The 27,539-nt window shown below is 33.9% G+C and overlaps 2 protein-coding genes and 1 long non-coding RNA gene across 5 annotated transcripts in view; 2 read left to right on the top strand and 1 right to left on the bottom strand.

Annotated features, from left to right (window-relative positions):
- LOC107995230 (zinc finger protein 1) overlaps positions 1 to 11,467 on the bottom strand; it is a 34,802-nt gene extending 23,335 nt beyond the window's left edge. For 2 of the 3 annotated variants that reach the window (XR_009829389.1, XM_017052610.3), the window contains exon 1: positions 497 to 11,467. Coding sequence is in view for 1 of the 3 variants with exons in the window: in XM_017052610.3 (XP_016908099.2) it covers positions 497 to 530 (34 nt within the window). In the remaining 2 variants the exon portion in view is untranslated. The remainder of the gene's footprint in view (positions 1 to 496) is intronic. The other variant, XM_028665446.2, reaches the window with a different exon arrangement.
- LOC107995220 (uncharacterized) lies at positions 4,029 to 13,724 on the top strand. Its single transcript, XR_001765498.3, has 3 exons — positions 4,029 to 4,558; positions 4,689 to 12,733; positions 12,824 to 13,724. It is a non-coding gene; the product is annotated as an uncharacterized LOC107995220 (long non-coding RNA).
- Positions 13,725 to 22,044: 8,320 nt separating this feature from the next.
- LOC107995229 (importin subunit alpha-7) lies at positions 22,045 to 25,837 on the top strand. Its single transcript, XM_062073454.1, has 8 exons — positions 22,045 to 22,232; positions 23,381 to 23,587; positions 23,664 to 23,858; positions 24,053 to 24,273; positions 24,373 to 24,636; positions 24,730 to 24,934; positions 25,017 to 25,320; positions 25,387 to 25,837. The coding sequence occupies exons 2-8, from the start codon at positions 23,381 to 23,383 to the stop codon at positions 25,581 to 25,583; spliced, it is 1,593 nt and encodes a 530-aa protein (XP_061929438.1). The 5' UTR covers positions 22,045 to 22,232; the 3' UTR covers positions 25,584 to 25,837.
- Positions 25,838 to 27,539: the final 1,702 nt, after the last annotated feature.

Here is a 27,539-nt window from a genome sequence, read left to right on the forward strand (position 1 = left end):
TATTAAACGCAACATATTCGGGTATGTGTGCGCATGCATGTCATTGTGTTTGTATGAATAACTACACGCAGAAATCACGTGTATGTTTCGACTTTAAATTAAATTTGTAAAGAGAAATTTTTCATTATCAATGAAAATCGATACAAAACAATGTAATGACGTTGATACGATCGAAACGTAAACGTATTATTTTCTTTCCAACAAAAATGTATTATACGGACAAAGTAAAACATTTAAACATTATTGTTTTATGTATATATATATATATGTTTTTGCGTGAAAATATAAAAGCGATGTCATGAAACTAAGACTATATTTATACAAATTTGATCGATATAATTTTTAATTTTTTAAACAAAATAACTAAATATTCACGTATCACGATACGAAAAATCGATAATTGTTTACAAGTTAATTCCACAAGGATTGATCATTAATATAAATCGCGAAAAACGAAATACGTATTGTACGGATTACAAAGAGAATAAAGGTTTACCTTTGAACGTATTCCGGACGAGAGTCATGCTCATATTCGCGTGAGCGCGAGCCAATGCTCCCAGAGGTACGTCTTGCGTTTCTTCGACGATTCCGCCAGGTTGAATAATTCCGTAGCCGCGTCTCGTGATCCCGCTCAAGAGTTCGTCCAGCGTGATCTGTGACGTATCGAGGTACAGGAACGCATGGTTGTGCTACTGCTTTCCGTTTTTCCGTTGAATCGGCCGATAAATAATAGGTCGTCGATACGAAGTAACCAAGTAATCGGCTGGTCTCGTATCGGAGAGCATTAGATACGAACGGGATATACAGGTGTTAACGGTGGATCCGTTCGTGCAACAGTTTAACGATGAAACAACGGAGAGAAATAGGCGAGCACGATGCTGCTCGTGTGCCGCTTTCGAAACAACAAATCCAAATGTTATTTCACATCCACCGTTCCAGTCCACGTTTGTTTAATGTCGTCTCTTGTTGCCCGTCTTTCTTTTTTGCTTTTAGGTTACGTACAGTTATGACCGGCTGCTTCGTACGGCTGGATAAGGATCAAGCGAATATTATCGTTGCGTCTTCATCACCGATGATTGACTATCGGTCTCGAGATATCCACACGGCTCCGGTGAACGGCTCGAATCATACGACGAGCACGAACGACGAGCATTTGCTGCGACCGCGATCATCGAAAGCAATCGTATCACCGCGCGCACAACGAGTTCAACGAAACACAGGAATGTTGATCACGTTTCTTCTCTTCGATGCGAAATAAAGGCGAATAAGCCGAGTGTTAAGTATGGAAGAGGCGGAAAAGGAGCGATAGAGTGATGATAATAGGGACAGAGGTGAGAGGTGGTGAAGAGAGCAGCCAAGAGATGAGGGAAAGAGAGAGGTTATGTGCAGACGACGACAGGAGAAATTCCAGCGGGCGGCAGCGCCGAGGTCCACGGATAGTTCGTTCGTTCCTTCGTTCCCCTCGTCCGATAAGCGACGATTCCACGACGATGATTCGAGAGAACCGATTGGGTGGGACGCGTTTTAGCCTCGTTGGATTTTTCGACGTCCGTTTTCGTCGTATATATGTCAAAGGTCGATAATTACGGCAATCTTGAGACTTTTCGAAGGACTTTTTGCAAACGGAAGAAGAATGGATGGCGATGAAATTTTACATCCTCGTGTATAGCGTAGTATTATCGTACGGTTAGTAGATTTATTTGGATAGATAATTTCGCGTCCATAGAAAAAAAAAAATCTTCTCTTTCCGATTATCCTCTCGTTCGTATTTTCTTCTTCTCGTTGCTCGTTGTTTCAAAGTGTTGCTCGATGTCACAAACAAATATGTCGAAGAACGAATTTGTAATGATGCTGCGATTGACACTAAGGATTTCCTAACTGATTACACTGATTAATTACACTCTCTCTCTCTCTCTCTCTCTTTCTTTCTTTCTTTCTTTCGATATAAACCAGGATAAACGAAAAAGAACGAAACGAAAACTAGAGGAAGACAGCGTGCACTAGTTATATCCTTGGAAACGATTTGTGCGGAAAGCGATACGCTGCTCTTCTTCTGCCGCTTCCTCCTCCACCGCCTTTTCCTTTCCTACCGATTCTTTTCATTCGCGTACGCGTTTTCCCACGCACCGAAGCAAAAAACACACACTCACCGGAGAGGCAGACTGGAGGGAAAGAATAGCGGGAAAAAGACGGAGAGAAGAGAGGAACGAGGGAAGTGCGATGGTAATCGGGAGCCGATGCTAGGGCATCGTAGAGAGCGGGCAAGGCAGAAATGTCGGTGTTACTACCAACTTGGAGTAGCAAGCACCGGTAAAACACGGTCCTAACTAACACACATGGAGACAGATTGGGGACTGCTGCTTCGGAGTTTACTATAGGATGGGACGGATGGTGATGGCGGCCGTAGCGGAGCAGCCACCGCCCCCATGCTTCTTCTCTCTCTCTTCGTCTCCCTCGTCCGTTTCGAACGCCCCCACCACCGGATCTCTTTGCTACTTCCCTCCACTCTCTACTTCTCTCGGTAACCGTCCCAACCGTTCTCCTATTCTCCCCTCTATGCGTTACGATGGACACGCTGGAACTCCCCTCCTCGACGTCTAACTCACCCCCTTTCTCTCCCACTCCCTTACCACGTTTCTCTCTACTTACATACATTTCCTCCTCTTCCTCTCGCGCTCTCCACACGTTTACTCGCCTTCCCTGGGCTACGAGATGTTATTCTCAAGCGATTCGTGCATACTATATACTTCGTCTACCCGTGTCGTCGCCACATCCCCTACCTGCGTCGCATCTCGGCGTGTGCGTTGGCCGCAATCAAGGTCAGGAATGTAACCAGCCAACTACGGCGCCCTACGCTATCGATTCGCTGTCGCGAATTTCTTCGCATAACGAACGCGAATAACGGAAGAAACTAGCTAGAAGAAACTTGTAATTGTGTACGTATTGTTTTTACTGTAACGTAATTTGATTTACGGATGCGACGAAGTTTCTTATCGTGGCTCGTATTCGTTCACCGGAAACCTGGTATCTTTTGGCTCATTGGCTCATGGACGATGATTCCCTCGTTATTTATCTACCGAAAGGAAGGATGCGTGTTGCGTCGATATTGTATTTTCTTCTATATGACTTCCTCTTCGCGTATTCCTCGAACGCGCATCCTCCAAGATACTCGTCTGAAATACTGCTCGAATAGGATGTGTAAATCTGCGAGGACGTTGCCTACGAGTATATTCGCGTCCAATAAATTTCCGTTAGCTATTTCGCAAAGGAAAATAGCTTTCGAGGAAAAATAAAGATAAAAATGATGAAAATGTTTTTTCTTCTTCTTCTTCTTCTTCTTTTCTAATCTTAATAAAGCGATTTATCAAACAGATTTTCAGTTTGTGAATCGAAAAGTATAAGATGTTTTGCAATCACGACTCGAATACCTCGAACTCGACTCGGAAACGAGATAACGTTCGGTAGCGCGTGCGGTTATCTTGGTCGATTCCCTTGACTTTTCACCGCCATGAGGTATGTAATACGTTTCAAAGTAGACAAGAAGCTCTTATTTGCGATGCAACTTAACGACGATACAATGATATCAATAAAATTTTCCACTCGTTCTTCTTCCTATTAAGAATAGTGACCAATACAGTGACGAACGATCGAATAAGCATTCTGACGGGAACGTTGATCGTTATAATGCGATAATGTTAATAATAAATGTATCGATTATTAGATCAATTTAATCAATTTAAAATAGAAATATATCCATTCAACGTTCTTGCGTCGATCATCTTTGCGTCTTCTTCGAAGAAGCAAATAAATCTAGTTATTACGTAGTCACGTGAAGAAAGGAAGAAAGAAAGAGGCGAGAAAGCGAAGTTAACCTAGCATGGAGAGCTACAAGTTAGCTTATCATTGAAATTACGATATTGACGGTTAATGTATATGTATAGCCGCGACGAAAGCAGAGACGGCAAGCAGTGGCGGCAGTGTCCGATACTATTATTAGTGTGCAGCTGCCTGCGAATTACTGAATGAAAGGGAAGGACCGCTTCGAAACAATATCCGAAAGAGACGGGAGGCACGTTGCATCGTTTAACCGACAGTCATCCAATGATTATTTAGAGCCAGATACACGCATGTGTGCGCCATCCAACGAAAATCGTACGAAAGTCGTATGAAAATCGTGAATCAATTTCTAGATCATTGATGCATACTGGATTTAATTGAACTTGAAAAATTCTTGGATCGATGAACGAATGGAAAATTTGTTTTTTCGAAAGGCCGTGGTATATTATTTTCAAAGTTATCCGTTACGTATCACGAATTTGCATGAGCGAAAGAATAGTCCGACAGGGAATCTTCTCTGATGACTATAAACGTTGATTCACATTCACGAAGAGAAGAGAAGAGAATTGTTTGTGAAATTAATTTGTGAGATGGTCATACATCTATTTTAGTCCCGAGTCACATGGAAGAGTAAACATATACGTTGTATACGTCGCGTATACGTGTATACTTCGAGCTCGAGAGGATTGGAACGACTCGAGAAAAATCTTGCGAATAATTTGTACGTACTTTCTTCATTGATATTACATTATCGTTATGTTATCGTATATTATATTCGTATCATATCATCGTATTCCGTCGTGTAACTTTAATATAAAAGAATCGTTTAAATTTCTCACTTTTTTTTATAGATTTATAAATTTTACGTGAAAATCGTTGATCTCGGTCTCGAGGAAAATAAAGAGATAATTATTAACGACGGAAGACGAATAAAAAGAGATCGTACACAATTTTCTTGCGTTCGAGTGTTAAACGAGAAGCGTCGGACTGCGATCGTTTAAAGCCTGACTTATATATCAGCGAAAGCATAGTCGGACCATCTCCATTCAACGAGTACTGGCAATTAGAGGCAATAGTTGCCGACCCTTTCTCCCAAAGGTCTTGTCTCGAGGTGTTGAATTTCTTGGTATCTCATCGATCGAAGTTCGTTCCAGTCATATCATGACGGAATATTATCTAAAAACTCTTTCGATCTCCTATCCCGTGTCTCTTAAATTTTGCCAAAAGAATTGGTAAAAAAAAGTTTGCAACAAGAATCGTACGATTTTCTCGCCGCTTGTTTTTAAATCCTCTTTCAAAAATTGTTCCACTCCTTATATTCGCTTCTCGATCGAAAGTGTTGCATATAATGGAGATTGTCGTTATCCTAACGATAAGAAATCAGTCGAGTCCAAACAGGAGATCTCGTTTCGTGGATACGGTACTGCACGATCTCTGGCGTGGCGGGTCCAGCAATGACGCGGAGATCACCGAGCGTGTCCGAATTCGGCCGATGTTAATCGAGTGGGAGTTGAACGTACCGCGTGGTGGGGGTAACGCGTCTTCTTCGAAGGGGAATTCCCCGATGCTGGTGCGGTGCGGTGACCACACCGTGTCCCTTTTTGTTGCCGCCCATTAGGCGCCACCGCGGCGTGATTCGCAACCGTGTTTCTTTATCTTTGCCGTAGCTAGACTCTGCAAACGTAACCGATTGCACGCGTTCTTTCCTATCTTTCCACCCTGTCTTTTTTCCGTCCTTCCTCCCTTCGGACAATAGCAGAGTGATTCACCGGGCGTAGGTACGATGTTTCTCTGTATATACGCGCGGAGATAAGTCGCCGCGTGCCACGTTTCGAGTTCCGCCTCTCCCCACGCGTTACGATCGTGTTTCGACTTTTGAATTGTAGATAAAAATATGGGAACTGTTCCGAGAAGTATTTAGGCAAAAACTTGGGAAGGAATTCGCCCTTACGACGAAGCGAAGAATATCGTTATAAAGATATTTCCGTCTCTTATCGTAAGAATTTATTTCCGAAAAATATACCTTTCCCCGTTGCTTAAAGTTTATAACGCGGGTCTCTTTTTTTTTTTTGAACGATACTTTGAGAATTATCTCGGTTATCACGTCTTGAAGATTGATATCTTTTAACCGAGTACTATCATTGTCCTCGAAAGCTTTTATCTCGAGTTATAAATTAATCGACAACGATAGGAATAATAAACGTCCGACGCGAACGTTTTTTTCCCGTTTGGTTCGCCCCGATCGAAGATAATCTCTTTTTTCTTTTTTATTCGATATTTTTTTCACCGCGCCATGGGATCACATAGATTTTTCATCTTTTATGGACGGGAATGCGGAGACAATGTGACTACGCGGGGCAGATTAACTGGATAGAAAAGCCGGTCCACGGTTTATTCGCTCATTCGCGGGGAACATCGGTCAATCGTGTTTTACCAAAGATTGCTTTCTTTTTATCCAGACAACACGTGCCTCTGCGCTACCATCTTTCACGGATGACTGATGCGTTGGCTCGCCTCCTCGCTTTTTAGCTCGCGCATCGATGAGTTCATTGCGACGGATTGAATTCTCTATGATTCATAACGCGCAAGATGATCGCGAATTTTAACGATCTCGAAATAATATACCGATTCAAAGTTAACTTTTATTAAAATATATCGTGTCATATCACGTTGACGTAATAAAGATTTCAATTAAGCATCGAAAAATCATAAAACGATCGTTCTCTTTTCTTCTCGATACTGGTATTTCGAAAAAGGTGACTTTGGTCGTTATATCGTGAGATCGATGTTCTTTATCGTTTCTCTCGGAAAACGTAATGTTTTTCTCTCTGACCCGCTCAAATTTCATCGTATCTTACAACCTTTAGCCCGGCCACCTATACAAAACCTAACATAAATGCCAAGGTTCGACAATTTGTCAGAACGAATGGAGACTAGTGGTTGCATATACGTATACTTGTGTATAGGGTGATTCATATGACTGTTTACGAAGCATGCATGCTCAATCTTGAAACCACAAGAAATATAAAAGATTAGTTTCAAGATTAGCAATATATATATACGTATGTATATATAACTTGGAGAATAGATAATTAAAATAGATTCTTCCCTGTTCAAATTTGTTTCGATAATTCTTATCATTATCCTCCAAAGATTATTAAACTAAATCCCACATACGATTTGCAAAATATATCTTTCAAAATTTTCCATGTTTCCCCAGTACTTTAACTTTGCGTTTATATTTTATACGATGAAAACAACGAAAAATTATACATTCCTCTAGAAATAACGATATGTTCAAAGGTAATTTTAGGAATTATTTTTCGATCGATTCGTATCAATTGCAATCTCACATGTACAACGTATTCACCGAAAGCTCGTGACGCGCGATGGTTCTCCACATCCTGTCGCTGGTGTAAGTCGAAAGGGCCACAGTTACAATCCTATCGGGGATGGAAATCTCATATTACGTGGATCACCCTGTATATAGATATAGAGACATAGAGAAACTCGGCCGGATCTGTAAAACTGAAGGCTCGTGGACAAAAACCTGACCTCTCGAACAACTGTGCACCATGTGTGCGCCACTTGTGCGCCTCTCTTCTCCCATTCTCTTTCCCTCCAACGATCCCACTCTCTCGCGTTCTCTCTTCATTTCGTCCCTCGCCTGCCACTTCTCTCTTTTCGACCCGCTTCCACGAGCTTCCCGATCGCGATTAATCAGGTATACATACGGCGAAAAACTGGAATGGAATCCACGGAGTCTCGTTCTATACTTTTGTTCCTTCCTCGTCGTCACGAAAATAAGAGGCGTTCTCGAGAGGAACAGAATCGCCGCTTTGTACCTTATCTCCTCGTTTTCATCTTCCTCCTCTTTGTTTTTCTTCCTTTTCTCTCCTACTCACTTTAGACAAACTTCTTTCTTCTTCGATCACTTTTTCTTAGCTTTTGGATAATTAATCATCGCAATGCAATAACTATCCTCGTATTCGATGATAAAAATAACATCAATGATTACCGCGCTTTATTCGAAAATTGCGATATGTGTCATATTATATTATTAGGAATCAGAACGTAACGATACATCGAACGCAATTTTACTATCAGAAAGAAATCAGAAACGAGCACACTGTGGACGAATACGCGTTATCGTGGCGATATAACAAGGGTAGCCAACGTTTTTAATACACGTCATGGATAAGTCACGACTAGTATGTCCGAGCACGAACAAAGTTAAGCGTGTAATGTAGCAGGGGCAAGCGTGTAAATATTTGTTACGTTCTGATTTCTGTAAGAACGTCGCTTGCAGAGTAAGATAGGCACGAGTACTGTTCCCCTTCTATTTTACCGATCGGTGATACATTTTTGAACGAATGCAAATACGTTTCTTCTCTTTCGGCATATCGTCGAAAAAGTAACTGATTAAAAATAAAGTAATAATTAGTTTTGCTCTTCGCATAACCTCACTTGTTCGATGTTATCTTCGGTTATTGGAATAGAAATTCTGTGCACGGGATTATACGTGTATGATAAATGAAAAATATAGTTTTAAAAAATTGTGTAAAAGTGTGTTATTCCAACAAAATTCCTTTTGCTATTAAATTTGAGAGAATAAACGAGTTTTAACGGAGTCTCGGGTGCAACTCGAAGCTCGGCTGAGTGTAATCAGATCGGTTTTCATAAAGTAGCCTTTTCGTAGCAACACGCAGCCGCGTGTCCAGGTTACTCTGTGTAACCTGTCAGCCCATAAAGAGCGACATATTAACAGCTCGACCTCTGTTCACGCCTCGGGACTGCGTTCTCTTGGTTTTATTTCGACCGCGCAGGACTTTGACATTCCACGCTTTCTCGGTTATGATCGGTTTCTCCCACGATGCGACAAAAATTTTCTCGATGAAAATAGCAAGGAAGCTTATCGATGCGAGATTTGAATATAATTTAATCGCGATTGCTCGAGTTTGAGATGCTTTGTTGCGACATTTTAAATTTATTTCGCTACGATAATTCATTTTCGAAAGTTAAATCAATCTAATCTGAAAATTTTCTGAAAATTTCTCAATTTACACGACGCTATCGATAAATTATTAGTCGACGAACGGAAAGAAACGTAAAATTTTTTGACGATCTTTGAAATTAATCTTTGTAGTATTTAAGAAAAAAACAACGAATCGAAAAGTTGCAAAATTATAATTAACAGGGAGTAAAGAGTATGTTATGTCGAAAGAAGGAGCAGCAAGGAGTAAGCTGGAAACTTTACTACCTGTATTTCGGAGAAGAGCTCTCCTGTGTGAGAAGAGAGGGGCAAACTCTGATCAGCACCGTGTCGAGCAGAATGTCGCAGGGAAGGAAGGTGGGACAGCGCAAGCTCGGTATTCCCCTCTCTCTCTCCCTCTCGAGACAAAAAGTAGAAAAGTGTATTCGCGCAGTTTACCTATAGCTCGACGCGGCAGTGACGATGGTCGCCATATGGGCGACAGCCCGGGGGCCCACCAAGAGCCGCGCACCTTCCTCTCTTTTCTCTTTTCCCTTTGGGTGCCCCTGATGCGGGCCAGATTTCATGCACCGCGTATGTGCGCGCAAAAGAGCCGCCGCCACCGCGAGTCCCCTTAGGCGGAACGATTCTGCAAAAACGTGGCGGCGACGCGAGATCGTGCGCGTGACTCATCGATAAATTCGACTAGCGCGGCCAGTTCCCACGAGGAAATCTCGCTCTCCCACCTAGCCGCGTGTCTCCTCTTCGGGCGTCGTTGTCCCCGTTTTTCCCGCGCGACGAGAAAAATTCGATCGGATAATGGCGTATTTTATGTACGAGGAGGTTAGGAGAATCTGTCGATTAAGTGAGGTTATCTTTACACGTAGGAAAACAAATTGGGTCAGACGCAATTACGTTCGTGCATGAGTGAAAGGCAAAAGAGATAAAGTCGAGGTAAAAGTTGGAGATTCGTATTCGTATTAAAAAAGTAATTTATCGTGAGCAAAAGGTATAGAAATTTAAGGATAAAATGGGGAATGAGATGGTAACCGCGTGTTCGAAATCTGCGTGTCGAGAGGAGGATTTTACGATTGAACGAGGTGCGAAGTGACCATAAATCCGTCCATTAGCCTTGTTGCAATGGACACATGGGTTGTGTTTTATCGCGTTGGACGGGTCCCCGTCGCAAAATAGATTTTTCGCCGATACGTGACGAATCGCGGCTACGCGTATCGCGATAAACCTGGATTTCCTCGTGACGCGCTCTATCGCTTTTCCTCCGGTAATTTTATCGTATTTCCTCCCACGTAGCATCCATCGATACGTCCCACAACCGGTTGGAACATCGATATTTCTATATTTTATTATCGTAATTAGTATTTTTCGTACTTATTTATCTAATTTCACCAGCTTGTCGATATTTGTTGTACAGAGATTAATATTTATTAATTAACACCTCGTTCAATCGGATTGTTTTTATCCAATTTTTAACAACTTTGTTTCAAATATATGTTTAACGAATGTTCAAAATTTCTAGTTTGAATTTTAATGGCCCGACATGCACGATTTTCAACATCAGGACGACACGTGTCTCAGGTGTGCGGCGGGCACAGCACGTTTCGTGTAATGAAATGCGAACGCGTGCATGTGCATCCGTGAGCAAACTGCTGTTTATAGTGAATGATTTGCGCTTGCACGCTCGGTCGAAAGATAGATTTGACAAATATTTCATAGGTTGTTTCTCGGTGAACCCTCTGATTTTTCGACCGGTCACGTTTGTCGAGTCAACTGTGATAATAAATCGTGCGATCGATTTATCGCGAATATGCATTCAAGTAAAATATTGTTTCGATCATTTCGACAGTGATGCACACGAGCAAACTTTGCATTATTTGCAATTTTCGAAATTAACTAAACGTTCACAGCATTTTTATATTCGTTCACGATAAAGATTTTAAAAAGTGCAATTTATCTCGTTTTGATAAATATTTTATTATAATTAACTCGTAACCAGCACGATGAAGATTTTAAATTTTTATTTTTCTATCTGCGTTGAGCGTCTTATTTTATTATATTAATATTTTGCAAAATAAATTCCATTGAAATATGCAAAAATATAGTTATTTTTTGAACGGAGATTGTGAGTTATATTCTTTTCCCAAGCAAAATTTGTTTGATATCAAATTCTTTTTTCTTGAATTCTATTTCTATAAAAACTTTCAAAGTTTAGACTGCAAAGTTCATTTTTCATTTCCCAGATATAATTTTTTTAAAAGTTTAGAATAATTCTTGCGTCGAAAAATATTCAGAGACGGAGACTCCGTAATTCAAATGTTCGAAGAATTTATTGCTTCTAAAAAAACTTTTTTGAAAAGAATATTTTTTCGTTTCAAAGTCGAAAATAATTTTCGAAAAAAATCAAAAGCCATCTCGTATTTTTCTTTTTTGCTTTAATAATTATAAAATGTTTGATGCAACAAGAGGCATGATATCGTAAAAGATTTAAATCGATACAATCCGATACGAATATCGGAAGTGAAACTCTTTGGAAAAATTTCTCGACACTGAGAAATAATTGAACTTTCGTTCTTTCCATTTTTTCCAACAATTTTTTAAAACTCATCGAAATATGGCGTAAAATAAAAACGAAAAGAAAAGCAAAAGAAGCGATTAAAAATCATCGATCGTGCTTACTTCTGGATTTTCCAGTCGTGAAATCGGTTGTGCCGGCGAATCGGCAAACAAAAGGTTAAAGGGATTGCGGTTACGCGTTCTGGGAAGGTGCGCGCTGCAAAATGCAGCCACGGTGTCGATGGATATTGGATATGGACGATGGGGTAGCTACGACGTGCACGAGCTGTGGGGTAGCAAAGCTAAGCCAGTAATGCAATAACTTGAATAGATGGCTATGCAGGCGGAAAGAACATAACCTATCCACCCCTCCTAGCCACCCCCTCTCTCTCTCAACCCTCGAAACTTCCATTCCTGCTTCATCCCCTTACGCGGGGGCCTCTCCGTTCCCTAAACACGTACGAATCGGCGCACGTACGTAGCGGCCGGACTGTGCCAGGAGGGTGAATCCAGGGGTGGTTTCAACCCTGCCTCCAAGTACCCCGAATACAGTCGGTTACGTTAAAAGGCTTTTAATATGCACGCTCGACGTCGGAATCGAATCCTCGATCGCGGAAAACGTGGGAGTATAAACAAATTTTCCCGACCTGATCCCTTTTTTGGTCAAGTAGAATTGATTTTATTCGTTTAACGAGGCGATACGGTTCCTATTGCTCGATAATGATTATATTCGTTCGATCCAAAAAGGTTATTAACTCGTAAAATAGGTAATGATTAATATCGCAAAAGATGGAACAGGGAGCGAGAGAAAAGAAGGATGAGAAAAAAGTCGCGATCAAGAGTCATATTCCGACACACATTCGGCTGTTTACGGTCACGTGAGATCGAAGGCGAGTCGGGCGAAGGAAGGAAAGAAGGGGTCTGGACGCGACTGCGGGCGCAGGAGCGGAGAGGGTGAAATTCACGTAGGCGCGTATGGAAGGGATGGACGGAGCATGCTCAGACGCACATATTACGGCGCACGTCAGTATTTAAACACGCTTGATGGGAAGGTGGTGCACGAGGGTGAAATCGGGATCCCATTGTGCTCAGGTGTGAGGCGTGTGCGCGCAAGGGGGTGGACGGAGAGGCTGCTGGGGAGGGGAGGGGAGGGGCGGGGGAGGGTAGATTTGCACACGCGGCACGAGCCGCTTTCACAAAGGGATGGAACAGATTGGAAGCCATTCATTCATTCGGTTGCCCTGTATTTTTTCCCCGTGTTTGACTGGGAGAGCATCGTCGACCACCCTCCTCTTCGCCGCTTCTCCTCTCTCTTCGCCTTTCCCTTCTCTCTGTCGCATTCTGTGCCTACAGGTACGCTCAATTACTATTTCTTTCCCTTTTCTTTCTCTCTCTCTCTCTCTCTCTCAGATCACATTCTGATAATTATTTCAATTTTTTCAGAGAAAAATTATGGAATATTTGAATTCGTACGTGTCAGACGGGAATGGTAACAAACGATGTTTTAGAGATAGATCTTACGGAGAACGAAATTTTGAGTTGACGATTCGATCAAGCGTTCGAGAATAAAGATTTAGAGGATGGACCTCCGGTAAGAGGAAATGTGATCTTTGATTTGATTGGAAAGATTAAGATTTTATTTTAATGGAGAGAGAAATAGTATTTTTAAAAGATCGCGTAAAATTAATTTAAAAGATGGATTATTAAAGGAAATGAATTAACCCGGACGTTTAAAATTTGTTGATTTTTCGTTACGAATTTTTAATTCCGACTCTTAGTTTTTCCCAATTCACAGAATAATGGATTTCCGCGATATTATAAATACGCACGACAATGAATCCGTGCAAGTCTTGGTCGGACTCACCATTGGCTCGTGTTTGACCTCACGAAAATCAATATCTGTCGGGAAACTTAAGTGCGTTACAGGGGGTTTATCTTTTGATATTTCGTATCTGAAACGAATACACGAATTTCTTTCGCCATTCCTATATTTTTCTCCCATCGTTGAATGCGTGCTTTCGCTCGAGAAGAGTTATCGATCGATTTATCACCTTCGTTTTAATTCTTTCGAATGAAAAAGAATTTTAAATTTTACAAGGAGCAAAGGAAGACGCGTTTATTTGTTTTATTTTACGCTTATTTAAGTTTCTTTGCTATATTTAATTTTTAATTGAATAATCTTTCGTTACATTAATTGAAATATTTACGAAAATATAAATGGTGTAATTTTAAATTAATTTAAATTAATTTAACAAATTTTTTAAATAAACATGTGTAAAATATGTGTAAAATAATGTAAAAAAGAAATAAATAAATAAATAAAGTACAATTTTTTTTAACATTATCATACGAGTTCTACAAATTCTCAATCTAATTATCATTTACTTCTTATTATTAACTTATCGTCTAATCTAATCTAATCTCTTTTTTAAAAATAAAAATAAAAAATATTTCCAAGCAATAAAATTAACAAATATAACATATTGACGAGTGAAATTATTTCTTATATATTTAAGAATATCACGGAGACATGTAAACATCATTGTACATATTTTTCCACTTTTTTAAATTCTTAGAAATGTTTTATTTTTATTTTAAACTTAATAAAACTTAAATAATCTTGTAAAGACGTATAAAAAAAACTACTTACATTACCGAGATAGAAAATATTAATTACATTCGTGTATGTGAGTTGACAGGCAGAGATCTAAAAGTATCTTTATGCTCGTGACGCGATAAAAACGAAGCGTAGACGTAAGATCAAGTTGCCCAGTTATAATAAGAGAACAGATGAAAGGATGTTGTGGCCGACGAAGGAAATCGAGTAAAAAACGATAGCGCTATCGGTAGACCAAAACTCGGTTAAGGTGAGGCCATTCACCTAAATAAATATTATCATCGATCGTTAATGTTGCATCGTATACCTCGTTGCCATACGTAAATATATTCCTTTTCACAGACACAAATAATCTTGGCTGAAAATGAACGACTACTGAGAATAATTACTCGTATTCATCGAATATTTTTTTCAATTGATGGCAATTGATCGATAAAAAAGGAAACTTTGGGTATTATATTTTCTTAATTTGAGCTGGAGAAAGTATTTTATTTTTTTACATCATCGAGAGATCTTATTATAACGATAAATATATTATTTTAGTTTATCGACATTGATAACAAACAATCGTGTATTTATATACTATAATTTATATATATTTCTCAGTTTTTTTCCTTTTAAAGTTTATTCAATAAAGATGAATTATTAAAATATGCAATATAATGATAGTAAAATTGAATATATATATGCGAAATAATAAATTATAGTGGTTCAAATTTTACGATATTCGTTTATATTTATAAATGATATATATATATTTTTATTTATAAAATGAAACTAATATCATAATAACGCGAATGAAAAGAAAGATATCCTTTTCCGCGTGTTAGAAGTTATTTTAAAAATTATTGCATTTAACAAATTTAAAAAATAAATTACATCATAATGATAACAAATAAATGAAAATAATTAATTTACTTTAAAATAAATACAATATAATACTTAAAATAATTTTAAAAGTTAAATTTAAAGAAATATCTGAAACTGAGAAACTATAATTGAAAATTTCAAATTTCCAAGTTTGAAATTTCGAGAACGAAACTCGAAAGTTCGGAAAACACGGAAATTGAAATTCACGAGTTTATCATCTCTTATGTCTTCTCTTATCCCCTCATAAAACCTAATCCTTCGCTTAACTTCCAAAACTCTTAGGAATTATTGTTTCACGTAAAATGGATTCGACAACGTCTCGATATCGTTTCCACGAAACGATTATCCACGATTCTAAACGGACTTATTTATCGCAAAGAAAACTGTATCTTTCGTTCCTGCTGGAAGAAAGTTCGTTCAAGGTATTACGAATGATCCCTTGATTGAACGCGTCAATTCACATTAAAAGCGGCGGAACGGCCTATGGAGAATTAACCGATGACAGAGGCTCCAATGGAATCGACTTTATCACGGGTCTAAATTCCGTCTCATTGTCGTGACTCACAATTCCCTTAGATCGAAATATGTGGGTCCACGTGGTACCTGATCAAAGCTCGCACACACTCTCGGAGCCACCTTCACGCAGCATAGGTAGAGCAGTACACGTATCGTTCTTTAACGAGCATGCGGGCTCAACGTTGGAAATTCCGCTCGATTTAACTGTAATTGTTTAATTGAAGATCCTCCTCGTCCGGAGATGCTACAACAGCTAATTGCTGACGTGAATGCATGCTCTTCCACCCTTTTCCATTGCAAAAATTCACGAGATGTTAGCTGCGCGAGATAGATTATTTTAGGTTAGATTCTATACGAATGATTGTCGAAATTGAAAATTCTTTTGCTTGATATGTGGAAAAATTCTATGTATAATAATAACATTGATACGATAGTATTTTTTCGAGTCAATGTGTCGTGAAAATATCTCAAGTGCATTGTGAAAATATATCGATAATTGATATAATTATGTATAAATATGTATAAAATACCAAAATATTTGATATTTATTAATATTTATGAATAATGTTGGAAAGTGTTGAAAATAATGATGTGGAAAATAATTGATTGTTAAAATTGAAAATTCTATGCATAATAATAACATTAATATAATAGTATTTTTTCGAGTCAATGCGTCGTGAAAATGTCTCAAGTGCATTGTGAAAATATATCGATAATTAATATAATTATTATATATATAAAATACCAAAATATTTGATATTTATCAATATTTATGAATAATGTTGGAAAGTGTTGAAAATAATGTGGAAAAATTGATCAATGCGATAATTAAAAATCATTATTATATTTAAAGTTATAGGTTAATATCATATATAATAAATATATGTTTTTAAATGAATAATAAATTAACGAACGTGTTATTTACGTGTTATTATAAATATATTTCACGTAAATAAATGTGTTTACAGATTTAATGTAATTCAAAATTCAAAAAGTTTGCGAAACACCATTTAATATATTTTTGCGATTTATTTTAAATTTGATTAAACTTAAACAAAATTTTAATTATCAATAAAATATGATTAATAATGATGTGACTCGTTACAGTTCTGAAACGAAATAAATGGATACATTACAAGAGTTTTAAAATAATAATTCTTCGTTGATGTTTCGTGATAAGCAGTATTATATTTGTAAGAACAAGAAAGGATAATAACTTCATTTCAGTGGCAATTCAAAACGCGTGTAAATTACAATGAAACGCGTACCAGAACGAGAAGAATCGTAACACATTCTCAATTAACAGAACTCGTTGTAACACATACAAATATAGCATGTGCTATGCGAAAGTAATTTGTGCATCGATATTAAAATTATCTTTCCGTTTATATCATGACATCATTTATATAAAATAATTTTTCTTTTTAATCTACCAATTTGACAATTCTGCATGAGTATACTGTACCTTCATTATTGTACTATTATAGATTAAATCTATTATTATAGATTACCTACTATTATAGATTATAGGTTAATTTTTTATACAAATTTATTAATATACCTTCTTTTTAATCTACCAATTTGACAATTCTGCATGAGTATACTGTACCTTCATTATTGTACTATTATAGATTAAATCTATTATTATAGATTACCTACTATTATAGATTATAGGTTAATTTTTTATACAAATTTATTAATATACTTTCTTTATATTAAATTTAATACCTAGTAAATTATTAGTTCTTTCATTCTAAAAATACGAGAAAATGAATAATTCAATCATAATTGAATAATATAATTGATATTTGATCAAATAGAAAAATAAATTTACGGGACAACAAATATAAATCAAATTCTTATTTTCGAGTAAAAGAAATTCAATAATAAAAACTCGATTTATGCAAAAATATAAGAATTATTTCTAATTTTAAGAATTTAAGGAAAAAAAAATCATGAGTATTATCTTTCGTTTCCAAACATCGATTATTATTTGCAAAGTGCGACGTTATAATTATCTCGAATTATAAAAACATTGATAAAAATTTAGAAAGATAAAATAGCAAACAACTGAAATTAAAATGTTTATATCTTGACTTTTACAGACTCCCATAGCGAAGCGGAAAATAATTAATAAAATTTCACTCTTATATAATATAAAGATTTTTGAATTATAAATGTCCGAGTATATTTAAAAGTATTACATTTAAAACAGTTATAGCTTTATTCAAGAAGATTCCATGTGCGAAATTGTCTCGAACGAGCGATCTCGATCTGCTTGGACTGGCAATCGGTTGTACGGGGGTGAAAATCGTGGCACGTGACCCGCGGGTACTCGCTCGTAGGGGGAAACTGGCCCTCTTCTCTGCGAGTTACCTTTACTGCGTTTACTATTCTCCATTGTACACGACTACCATACGGGACCAAAGGAGGCTGCGAGAGAGATCGCGTGAGTCATCCGTTCTGTACCCATTGGCGTAGAATAACTCTGAAATATTTTTCCTCGAATGTCAAAATTTTGCTAGAAACGTCAGAATGTATTTGTCAGGACGTAAGGATAATTTGAATCTTTTATCCATATCTAAAATGTGCAATACAGAAGTAGAAATAAATATTGAAAATCGTAGACATGTTTCTTGGAATTTTAACGATTTCAATTTCGATTTATAGATTTTTTATTATTTATCATTGTTCTTATTTAATAGCTTGATTTTTATAAAAAGAGAAATTGGAAGAAAATTAATAAAAATGTAAATCGTTATGATAATAATCGAAAAAGAAATGAAAATCGGAGTTAAAAATCATTACTTTGTATTTATCCATTTTTATTTAAATAAAAATAATTAGGAATGAGAGAAGAATGAATGAGTGATTTTAAATTGAAACTGTGAGGTAAGATAATGAATAATACTTATACTTATACTAATAATTATTGAAAAATCTATTTATGGGAAAAAGTATAAATTTATAAATTTATATATATTTATATAAGCAATATTATATAAGCAATATTAAATTTAAAAATATAGATAATGTATTTATAAATATTACCATTATCCATAAATAATGATAAATTAATAATCCATTTATGGATATCATGAACAAATATAATATGAAAATAAAAATATCCTGAATTCGCAATTCTTCTTCATTTCTAACGGATCAATATTCGTCTAATTCTTAAATAAATTTGAATCTTTCGAGTCAAACAAAGAGTGCAAAAAAAAAAAATTTTACCAATAAAGTTTAAGACATGACACTCTTATTAAATCATCTTATTATATCATTGTCTTATTTAAAAAAATTACTCTCTATTATAAAATACATTCTCTCAAAAAAAGATTCCTCGATATCATCTGCGAAACTAGTGTACGTAAAGAGAAAAGAAAATAAAAGAGGAAAAGATTTTTTATGAGTTCCATTTTCTCGAAGGTCTGTATAAAGTTGTGTTGATTCGTCTCTTCACGATTTCCTCCGATATTGCTTTGTTTCATCGAGAGATAAAAAAACAACTCGTGACCACCAAAATGATGGTCCCCGCGTGATCATGACGCGATTGTTAAGAAAGCTCTTCGCTAGTTTGTTCACTCGGTTCACACACGCCGCTCTTCACGTTCAATCGAATTAATTCGTTGCTACCGGTACCGATCAGACTAGATATGCGGGCGCTCTCTACCAATTTTTAGTGGTCCCGTCATCTAATGCGATTCTCGTGATCAATAAAAGATTTTCTTCGTACATATTTTTTTATATTTATATAAATAGATATCGTAGAATGTATGAGTGAAAGAATTTTTTGCTTTTCTTTCTAGGAATTCTAAAATTAATTTTTTTTTTTTATGATTCGAAGGGATAATCAATTCTTCCTTTTTTTTTTCTTGTTAAATACGTGGACATATAGACGGAGAAGATTAGGACAAAGGTAAAAGATAAAACATGAAAAAGTTAAGGAGATAAAAATTAATCTAATCGTGATTGATAAAATAGATGAACAACATTATAATTATTGTTTAATCATTCCAACGAGGAATGTGTTTTTCTGAAAATGGAGTTTAAAATAATAGAATTTTTATAAAAAAGGAATAGAAACTTGGCAGAAATATCACAAATAATTAAAGACTAGACGCTATTATTATTATTATTATTATTATTAGAGGTTGCCAAATTATTTACTTCCATTTGTTAAAAAAACAAATTATTTATGGATAGACCTAAAAAAAAACAAAAAAGCAAAATAGCCTATTGTATAAAATTTTCCAAAAAGGAAGACAATTATGAAATATATTTTACATCTATATTCTTTATAATATAAATTATAATATTCTTTCTATATCGAAAAAAAAATAATAATAATAATTCCATCAAACACAAATATCTTTAATACTTTTAATTTTTTATGAGATAAATCGCAAGAATATTTTTCAATTTCTAAAAAAAGGAAAAAAATATCTAGGTCGATATCACGCGAAGGGGAAAAATTTAGTGAAAATTCTCAACTACCTACGTCATTGTGTCCGGAGCTACGATGCATCAGTCTGGCTTGCATCTGTATGTATTTAAGCTAGGGGGAACCCCTATGTGACATCATCCCCCTCCATACGTGCGGCTGATTCGTTTCGCTGGCTGACTTCTGTCGCCTAACTCGAAAACACCCCTGAACCCTGCCACCTCCCTTTACCTTTAATCTTTATCAATCCATCCAGCCGAACCGGAATCGAACCAAGGAACGGACGGCGCCGCGCATTATTCACGCCCGATAGCTTCTCAACCCTCCGCTCGTCCTTCGAGCTTTACCTTCCACCACCGATACCACCCCTTTTTCTCATCCCTTCTTCTGGCTAAATACTTTTCGTAGAGTTCACTAACCACTCATTCTAGCGATTCGATTCGTGATAAGTCGTCGCAAGTATTTCGAGATTGAGAAATAGACGATTTGTTTGTTGAGATTTTTCCATTTAAAAAATTTGAAATTCATGAATACTTTTGATAGGATGAATTTGATAAAATGGTGATTTTTTTCGTTTATAATAATTATTTATGGTAATAATTATTGTTAAGAATTTCCAAGAATTTGTTAAGAATCGTTTTTTCTTTTGAAAAATAAAAAACAAATTATTTCTTTTTAAAATAATATTATTCTATGTGTTCGATACGTAATAACAATTTCTCAAAAATTCATGACTTATTTTGTAACATAGTAATTATATTTTTATGAATCTTTTTTCTTTATCTATTAACTATGTATTTTGTTTTTAAAATATTTTTGTACATAATATTTTTTTTTTTTAAGAATCGGTGAATTATATTATTAAATATGATTATATTGAAAATAAAAAATAAAAATTGAAAATAATTAAATAATAATATAGAAATTAATTAAATAAAAATTACGATTATTTTTAAATTATTTTTATTATTTTTTCTTTACTATCTTTTACATAAGAGATGTCTCTTACAAAATATTCTACATTTTATAAAATATATTTATTATAAAATATTTTTTATATTAGTATATATATTTTTTAAGTTAAGTAATTAATTCATTCAATTTTTTTATTCTGTTCTAATAATATCAGAACTTGTAAATAAATACTTGTTCATTTATGGATATCGGAGTTTAAAGTAGAAATAGGCGTACAGGTAGGTGGAGTCTTATATACAGGGATAACCAATAATAGCCACACCTACTAGTCATCATTTGCTTCCGTTTCTTTACTTGAAACAGAGATAGTTAGATTAACAGATCATAAAGAGAAAATGAGAAAAGACAATCGTAAAGATAATATATACGTATAAATTGTAAAATCATAAGAACTATCTCTAATTTATGTTTTAATTCTTCTTTAAAATAAAAATAAATATTTTTTTTCAAGATAAAATTAATTAATAATTTAATAAAATTATTAATTATATTATTAATAATTAAAAATTAATAATTTATAATTATTATATTGAGATTGACTTTTAATTAATATTTTTAACTAAAGTGTCAATATATATTTATAAAATATATAAAATAAAAATGATATTAAATTGCGATATACATGTCAAAGTTTAATTATGTTAAATCAAATTTTTATAATTTTTATAATAATATTGATTCTATATGATTCTTATATGTATAATATACAATTCTTATATCATATTATCGTATGATCACGGTATTAGCATTGTTACGTTGTATTACAATTAAAGTGTAACATAATACAATTTTATATCATTATATTATAAAATATTCTATCATTTTCTTTATTCTTTTTAATGTTCCCGCCAAAGATTTTTAAATATTTTTTTAAATTATGTATAAATGAAAGAATTTTATTTCCGGTTATTGCATTGTTTCATGTAGTCGATTCACGTCTGTGCATTCCGAAAAGCATCCATATTATTTCATTTATATAGTCTTACTAGCAAAATCACATTTCCACCAATCAGATACATGATCAACGGTAAACGAATATTTCTTGAACGCACTTGGAAACTACCAGTGAGAAATTTTTGCAAATTTTATCCTTGATTTTGTTTAATTTTTATATTTTCACAAATTTTATTCTTAAAACGCTATATTTATAAAATTTTAGAAATTTGTATTTGAAACAATTCAAAGATATTTTTAAACAAGCCAAAATTAATCCCGTGAAATTAGAAAAGAATTAATAAATATGACTGTTCTAACGGACCTATCAGCATTTCGCAAGTGCGACCCGTGATTCCTTGCGCGTTGGAGTTCAGATCAAGGTTTTCTGATCGGTCATAGTTTGAGGAGGTGAAAAGTGTGGCGGTGCTTTATTCGATATTCTTTATGAGATCTTATATTTAACGGTTGGCTTCTGAATTTCTTTCGCAGCCGTAAGTAATAAGAGTTTGATTATCTCATGCCGTAGGATCTTCTAGGAAAATTATACTATATTGCGACGTACGCAAGAGATCGAGATGATTCCAGGCGAACGTCAATCTTTCTGTTCCCATTGGTGCCAAAATGTCTAATCTAGCATAATCTATTATAGAGTATAGAATATCTCGTAAACAAATACGGACATCATTTGATCTTGCGATTTTTATCGTATTTTACTTCCAAACTAATATCTTCGAGACTACACCCCATCCCCAATATCGTTGCTGAATTTTAATACCTAACCCTCAATAGTCCATTGTCAAATAGCTTCAAGGTATTCCTAGTCCCCATTGACGACTTGATTATATACAAAATAATTTTTATGCATTTTTGTTCAATTTTATCTTGTTCGTAAATAGATATATTTTGATCAAATTGTTTAATCATATTAATATTATAAATGTTATTTTTGTATAACATGTAGTTTCATTATACTATATATACATATTTAAATAGTACTGTATGTTATATAGTAACGATTTTTTTTATAGTAAAATATTGTAAATATTAATTTGAATAGGTCAAATATATTTATAAAAGTAAATTACTATATTCCAATAAATTTATATATTCCAATAAAAAAATATATATATATATATATACACACACATATATGCACATATGTATATGTTTGTACATATACACATTTATATATATATATATATATATACATATATATATACACATAGATATTTATATGTGCATTTAGTATCTAAATGTATTAATCATTTATTACAATAATTATTTTATAAATAAAATATATATTGTTTTTAAATAATTATTCATAAAAAAATTTAATGATAAAATCATAATATGATATATTAATTGTGCTCAATATGATTATAATTGTCTTGTTAATTAATAAGTTTTATATTATTTCCTTTGGTTTTGATTATTTAGGGAAATTGGAAATGTTATATAATAAATGTGAATTTTTTTTAGGTACATACATCATTTTATTTTAAAGAAAGTTTAATAAATTTTTGAGATATTTCTATTAAATATTTATATATAAATATTTACAATTTCTTAATATATTTTCTTTTATTAATGTATTTAATGATATTATTAATATATTATTTTGTTTTTGAATAAATTTTAGATGTCAGCCGCAACTACACATAAATATCGTTATAAAAATGTGGGTCTGGACTCACAAGAACTGAGAAGACGTAGAGAAGAGGAAGGTGTCCAATTAAGAAAACAGAAAAGAGAACAACAATTATCAAAAAGACGTAATGTTCCTAATATGGTTGCTGATGATGATAATGTTACAGGAAATGAATCTGCTTATCCTGCACCACAATCAGTAAATTTAAATTTTTCAATATAAAAAATATTTTTATTTAAAATTATTATTTAAATGTATTTTGTTTATTTTACAGAAAACCTCCATTATTGTACTTGAAATGGTGCAAGAATTGTATAGTCCTAATCCAGAAGCTCAATTGGCAGCTACGCAAAAATTTAGAAAAATGTTGTCTAGAGAACCAAATCCTCCAATAGATGAAGTTGTAAAAACTGGAATTGTACCTAAATTTGTTGAATTTCTAGAGAATAATGCAAATTGTACATTGCAGGTTAGTGAAAAATTATTTTTGAAATATATAATATATTTTCGTATGAATATATTATATATATTTTTAATATATATAATGAATAATTTAATATATATCTATTTAATTATAATTTAATTTAATTATAAATACACGTATTAAATATAAAATAATATATTATATTTTTGTATAATAATAAATGCTTAAAATGACCTCAGTTTGAAGCTGCTTGGGCTTTAACGAATATAGCGAGTGGAACGTCTCAACAAACGCGTGTAGTAGTAGATGCAGGAGCTGTACCTATTTTCATATCATTACTTGGTTCTGAATATGAAGATGTTCAAGAACAGGCAGTTTGGGCATTGGGCAATATTGCAGGAGATAGTCCTGAATGTAGAGATCATGTATTAGACAGAGGAATCCTCACTCCTCTGTTGCAGTGGGTTTCAAATTTTAAGTTTTTTGATTTTTATTTAAATAATAGAAAATAAATATTTTCTTTATTTTTTTTCTTTTTTTTCTTTTTTTTTTTTTTTAGATTACTTTCTAAAGCAACACGTTTATCAATGACACGTAATGCGGTATGGGCATTATCCAATCTTTGTCGAGGCAAGACTCCACCACCAGAATTCACAAAAGTTGCACCATGTTTACCAGTTTTAGCTCATTTTCTCAATCATACTGATAGTGACGTTCTTGCCGATGCTTGTTGGGCTCTTTCCTATTTAAGTGATGGTCCGAATGAAAAAATTCAGGCAGTTATTGATGCAGGTGTATGCAGACGTTTGGTAGAATTACTTATGTAAGTAATTCTATGATATGAATTGAATTATACCATTTTATTAAAATATTTATAACAAAAAAATAATATATCATATTTTTTAAAATTTATTAGGCATCAGCAAGAAAATGTTGTCAGTGCTGCGCTTCGAGCAGTGGGCAATATAGTTACAGGTGACGATGTACAAACACAAATTGTTCTTAATTGTTCTGCGTTACATTGTTTGTACCATCTATTGAATTCGTCTCAAGAAAGTATTCGTAAAGAAGCTTGTTGGACAATTTCTAATATTACGGCAGGAAATCCTCAGCAAATTCAAGTTCGTATATACTTTTGAAAAGCATAAATTTTAGCAATTAAAGTTTTTCTTATTAAAAAACAGATGGATTTTATTTTAACAGGCTGTCATTGATGCCGGTATATTTCCCGTCCTAATTGATATTTTAGCAAAAGCAGAATTTAAGATCCGAAAAGAAGCGGCATGGGCGATTACTAATGCTACAAGCGGTGGTGCACCGGAACAAATACGTTATATTGTTGTTGAAGGATGTATTCCACCATTGTGCAATTTGTTAACAGTAATGGATCCTAAGATTGTTCAAGTTGCATTAAGCGGTTTAGAAAATATCTTGCGCGTGGGAGAACAAGATGCTGCCTCGCATAATGGTATTAATCATTATGCAGTATTAATCGAAGAATGTTTCGGTAAGTCTGAAATTAAAAGAAATAACTGCGAAAAATATTATTATAAATTATATTGCAATGTTTCAGGCCTAAACAAAATAGAATTTTTGCAATCTCATCAAAATGTAGAAATATATCAGAAGGCCTTCGATATAATTGAACGATATTTTGGTTCTGAAGAAGAAGATACTCGAGTGGTACCTACTATTGATGCACAAGGACAACAGTTCCAATTCAGAGCACCTGATTCATCTCAATTACCTGTCCAGGGCTTTGAATTTTAATCGATTAGTTTTAATCGAATCTCCAAATGTATTATCTGGTTCAATCTTGTTTTGTTCCTTGTGTTTACATCTATTTTTCGTAAAAGGAACTTATCCAAAATGAAAGAAAAATATCAGTCAGATGCAAAACAGTGGTATATTTATACATATACTTTGAATTCGTTTGTATTGATCAGAATATCAGCAAAAAAAATCTTGAAGTGATCAGTTTTTTGCTCGACGATAAAGATGAGTAAAATGTTTATACGCAGTTATTTTAAGTGGTTTTCTCTTATTATTTTAGCTACACCATATGCATCATTCTAAGTTTATTACAAAAATGCAATTGTTTATTATGAATCTATATCAAATTGTGACAATGCTTTTACTTCTTAAGCTTTGAAACAATTTGGATAGTTTCGTATTCATATTTGAACGCATAACATAAATCATATTAGTATGAAACATTTAGTTTATTGAAATTAACAAAGTAAACACTTTAGTGCTTAAGTAGAAACAAATAACTACGGAAACAATGATCAGGACAATTTACTATTGAGGTAGACTTATACCTCAAACGACGTATGACTGACTCAGAATTACGAAAACTTGCACAACTGGCAAGACATAAATGACTGAAGTACGCGACTACGTAGCCAACACTGACAACTTATGCAACGCGTTACTCACATCCTTACTACATTAGGTAGGAACATGACCAATTAAACTTTTTTACTGTAAATACGTATCTTGTAATTTTAAGGCTATTTTATACAGAATGCCCTAAAAAAGAATTTATGTTATATTAATGTGATCTTTAAAACAATCATTTTAAAATACATATAAATGCATGTTTAACATTTTATTCAATATTGGCAAAAATATGTTAGAATATTATAATTATTCAAATTATGAAATTTTATTATATTTTTTTCATTTATACGAAATATAAAAATATTTAAATTGTGAATATAAATGATTATATTTTCAACAACAATTTTAATAAATAAATATTTTACAAATATTTATATTTTTCAAATGAAAGTAAATTTTTAGTATAGTATATCATCAATATCAGCAGTATTTGTAATTGTATTAAATTTTGGACATTCTGTATAAAAGGTCTGTGACTGTATAAAATGTATTTATTATTTAGGTTTGACGGTACCATGCTATATTATGCAAAATATATAAATATATATATAAATATATATTACCTACTTTTAGTTACGGACTTGAATTATTACGACAGAGGAGGACTGTATTATAAGAAATTCGTAAGCGATCATTTTGCTAATACGATATTTTAGCAAAGTGTATACTTATGAGTATTTGTTGCCAATTTATAAAATGCTTATTAAATAAGATATAAGCATATTGAAAAGAAAATTTACCATCTTGTGTTGCACATGCTGTTCTGAGATAAATAATAGTCAAGATATTTTGAAACGTTACTGTTGAAGAAATTATATACAAGTATTTGTTTTTATGAATATATCATTCAATTTACTTGATCTTCCTCGAATATATATGTAAATGTATCATTTATATAAGCAACTAAATTTTGATACTAAATAATTATCGTAATTTATTTCAGTGATATTCGATTTTGTAAGAAAAGTTGTTAAAAAAATTTGTTTATGAATTTGCAAAAGTACATTTTTTTCTAGTATAATAGGAAATAAACGAAATAAATTGGTTTTTCTACTGATGCGATTCCATTTATAATACATAGGAGAAACGCATTGTAAATTGGCAATTTAAGACAAGAATAACAATACGTGGACGAGGACCGACATGTTACACTATTAAGATACAATTACAGTATGACATGTATGAAGTGAATTTATTCATTGTACTTTATTTTAAAGCTGCATAAACATGTCATTCAAGAGCATAATTGAAATCATGCCAGAGGCATTGATCTTGTTGTTATATTTTTTGAAAATTTGTAGAATCCACCAAATCCATTGGAAT

Source organism: Apis cerana, linkage group LG4 (assembly GCF_029169275.1).
Source record: "Apis cerana isolate GH-2021 linkage group LG4, AcerK_1.0, whole genome shotgun sequence".
Lineage (NCBI taxonomy): Eukaryota > Metazoa > Arthropoda > Insecta > Hymenoptera > Apidae > Apis > Apis cerana.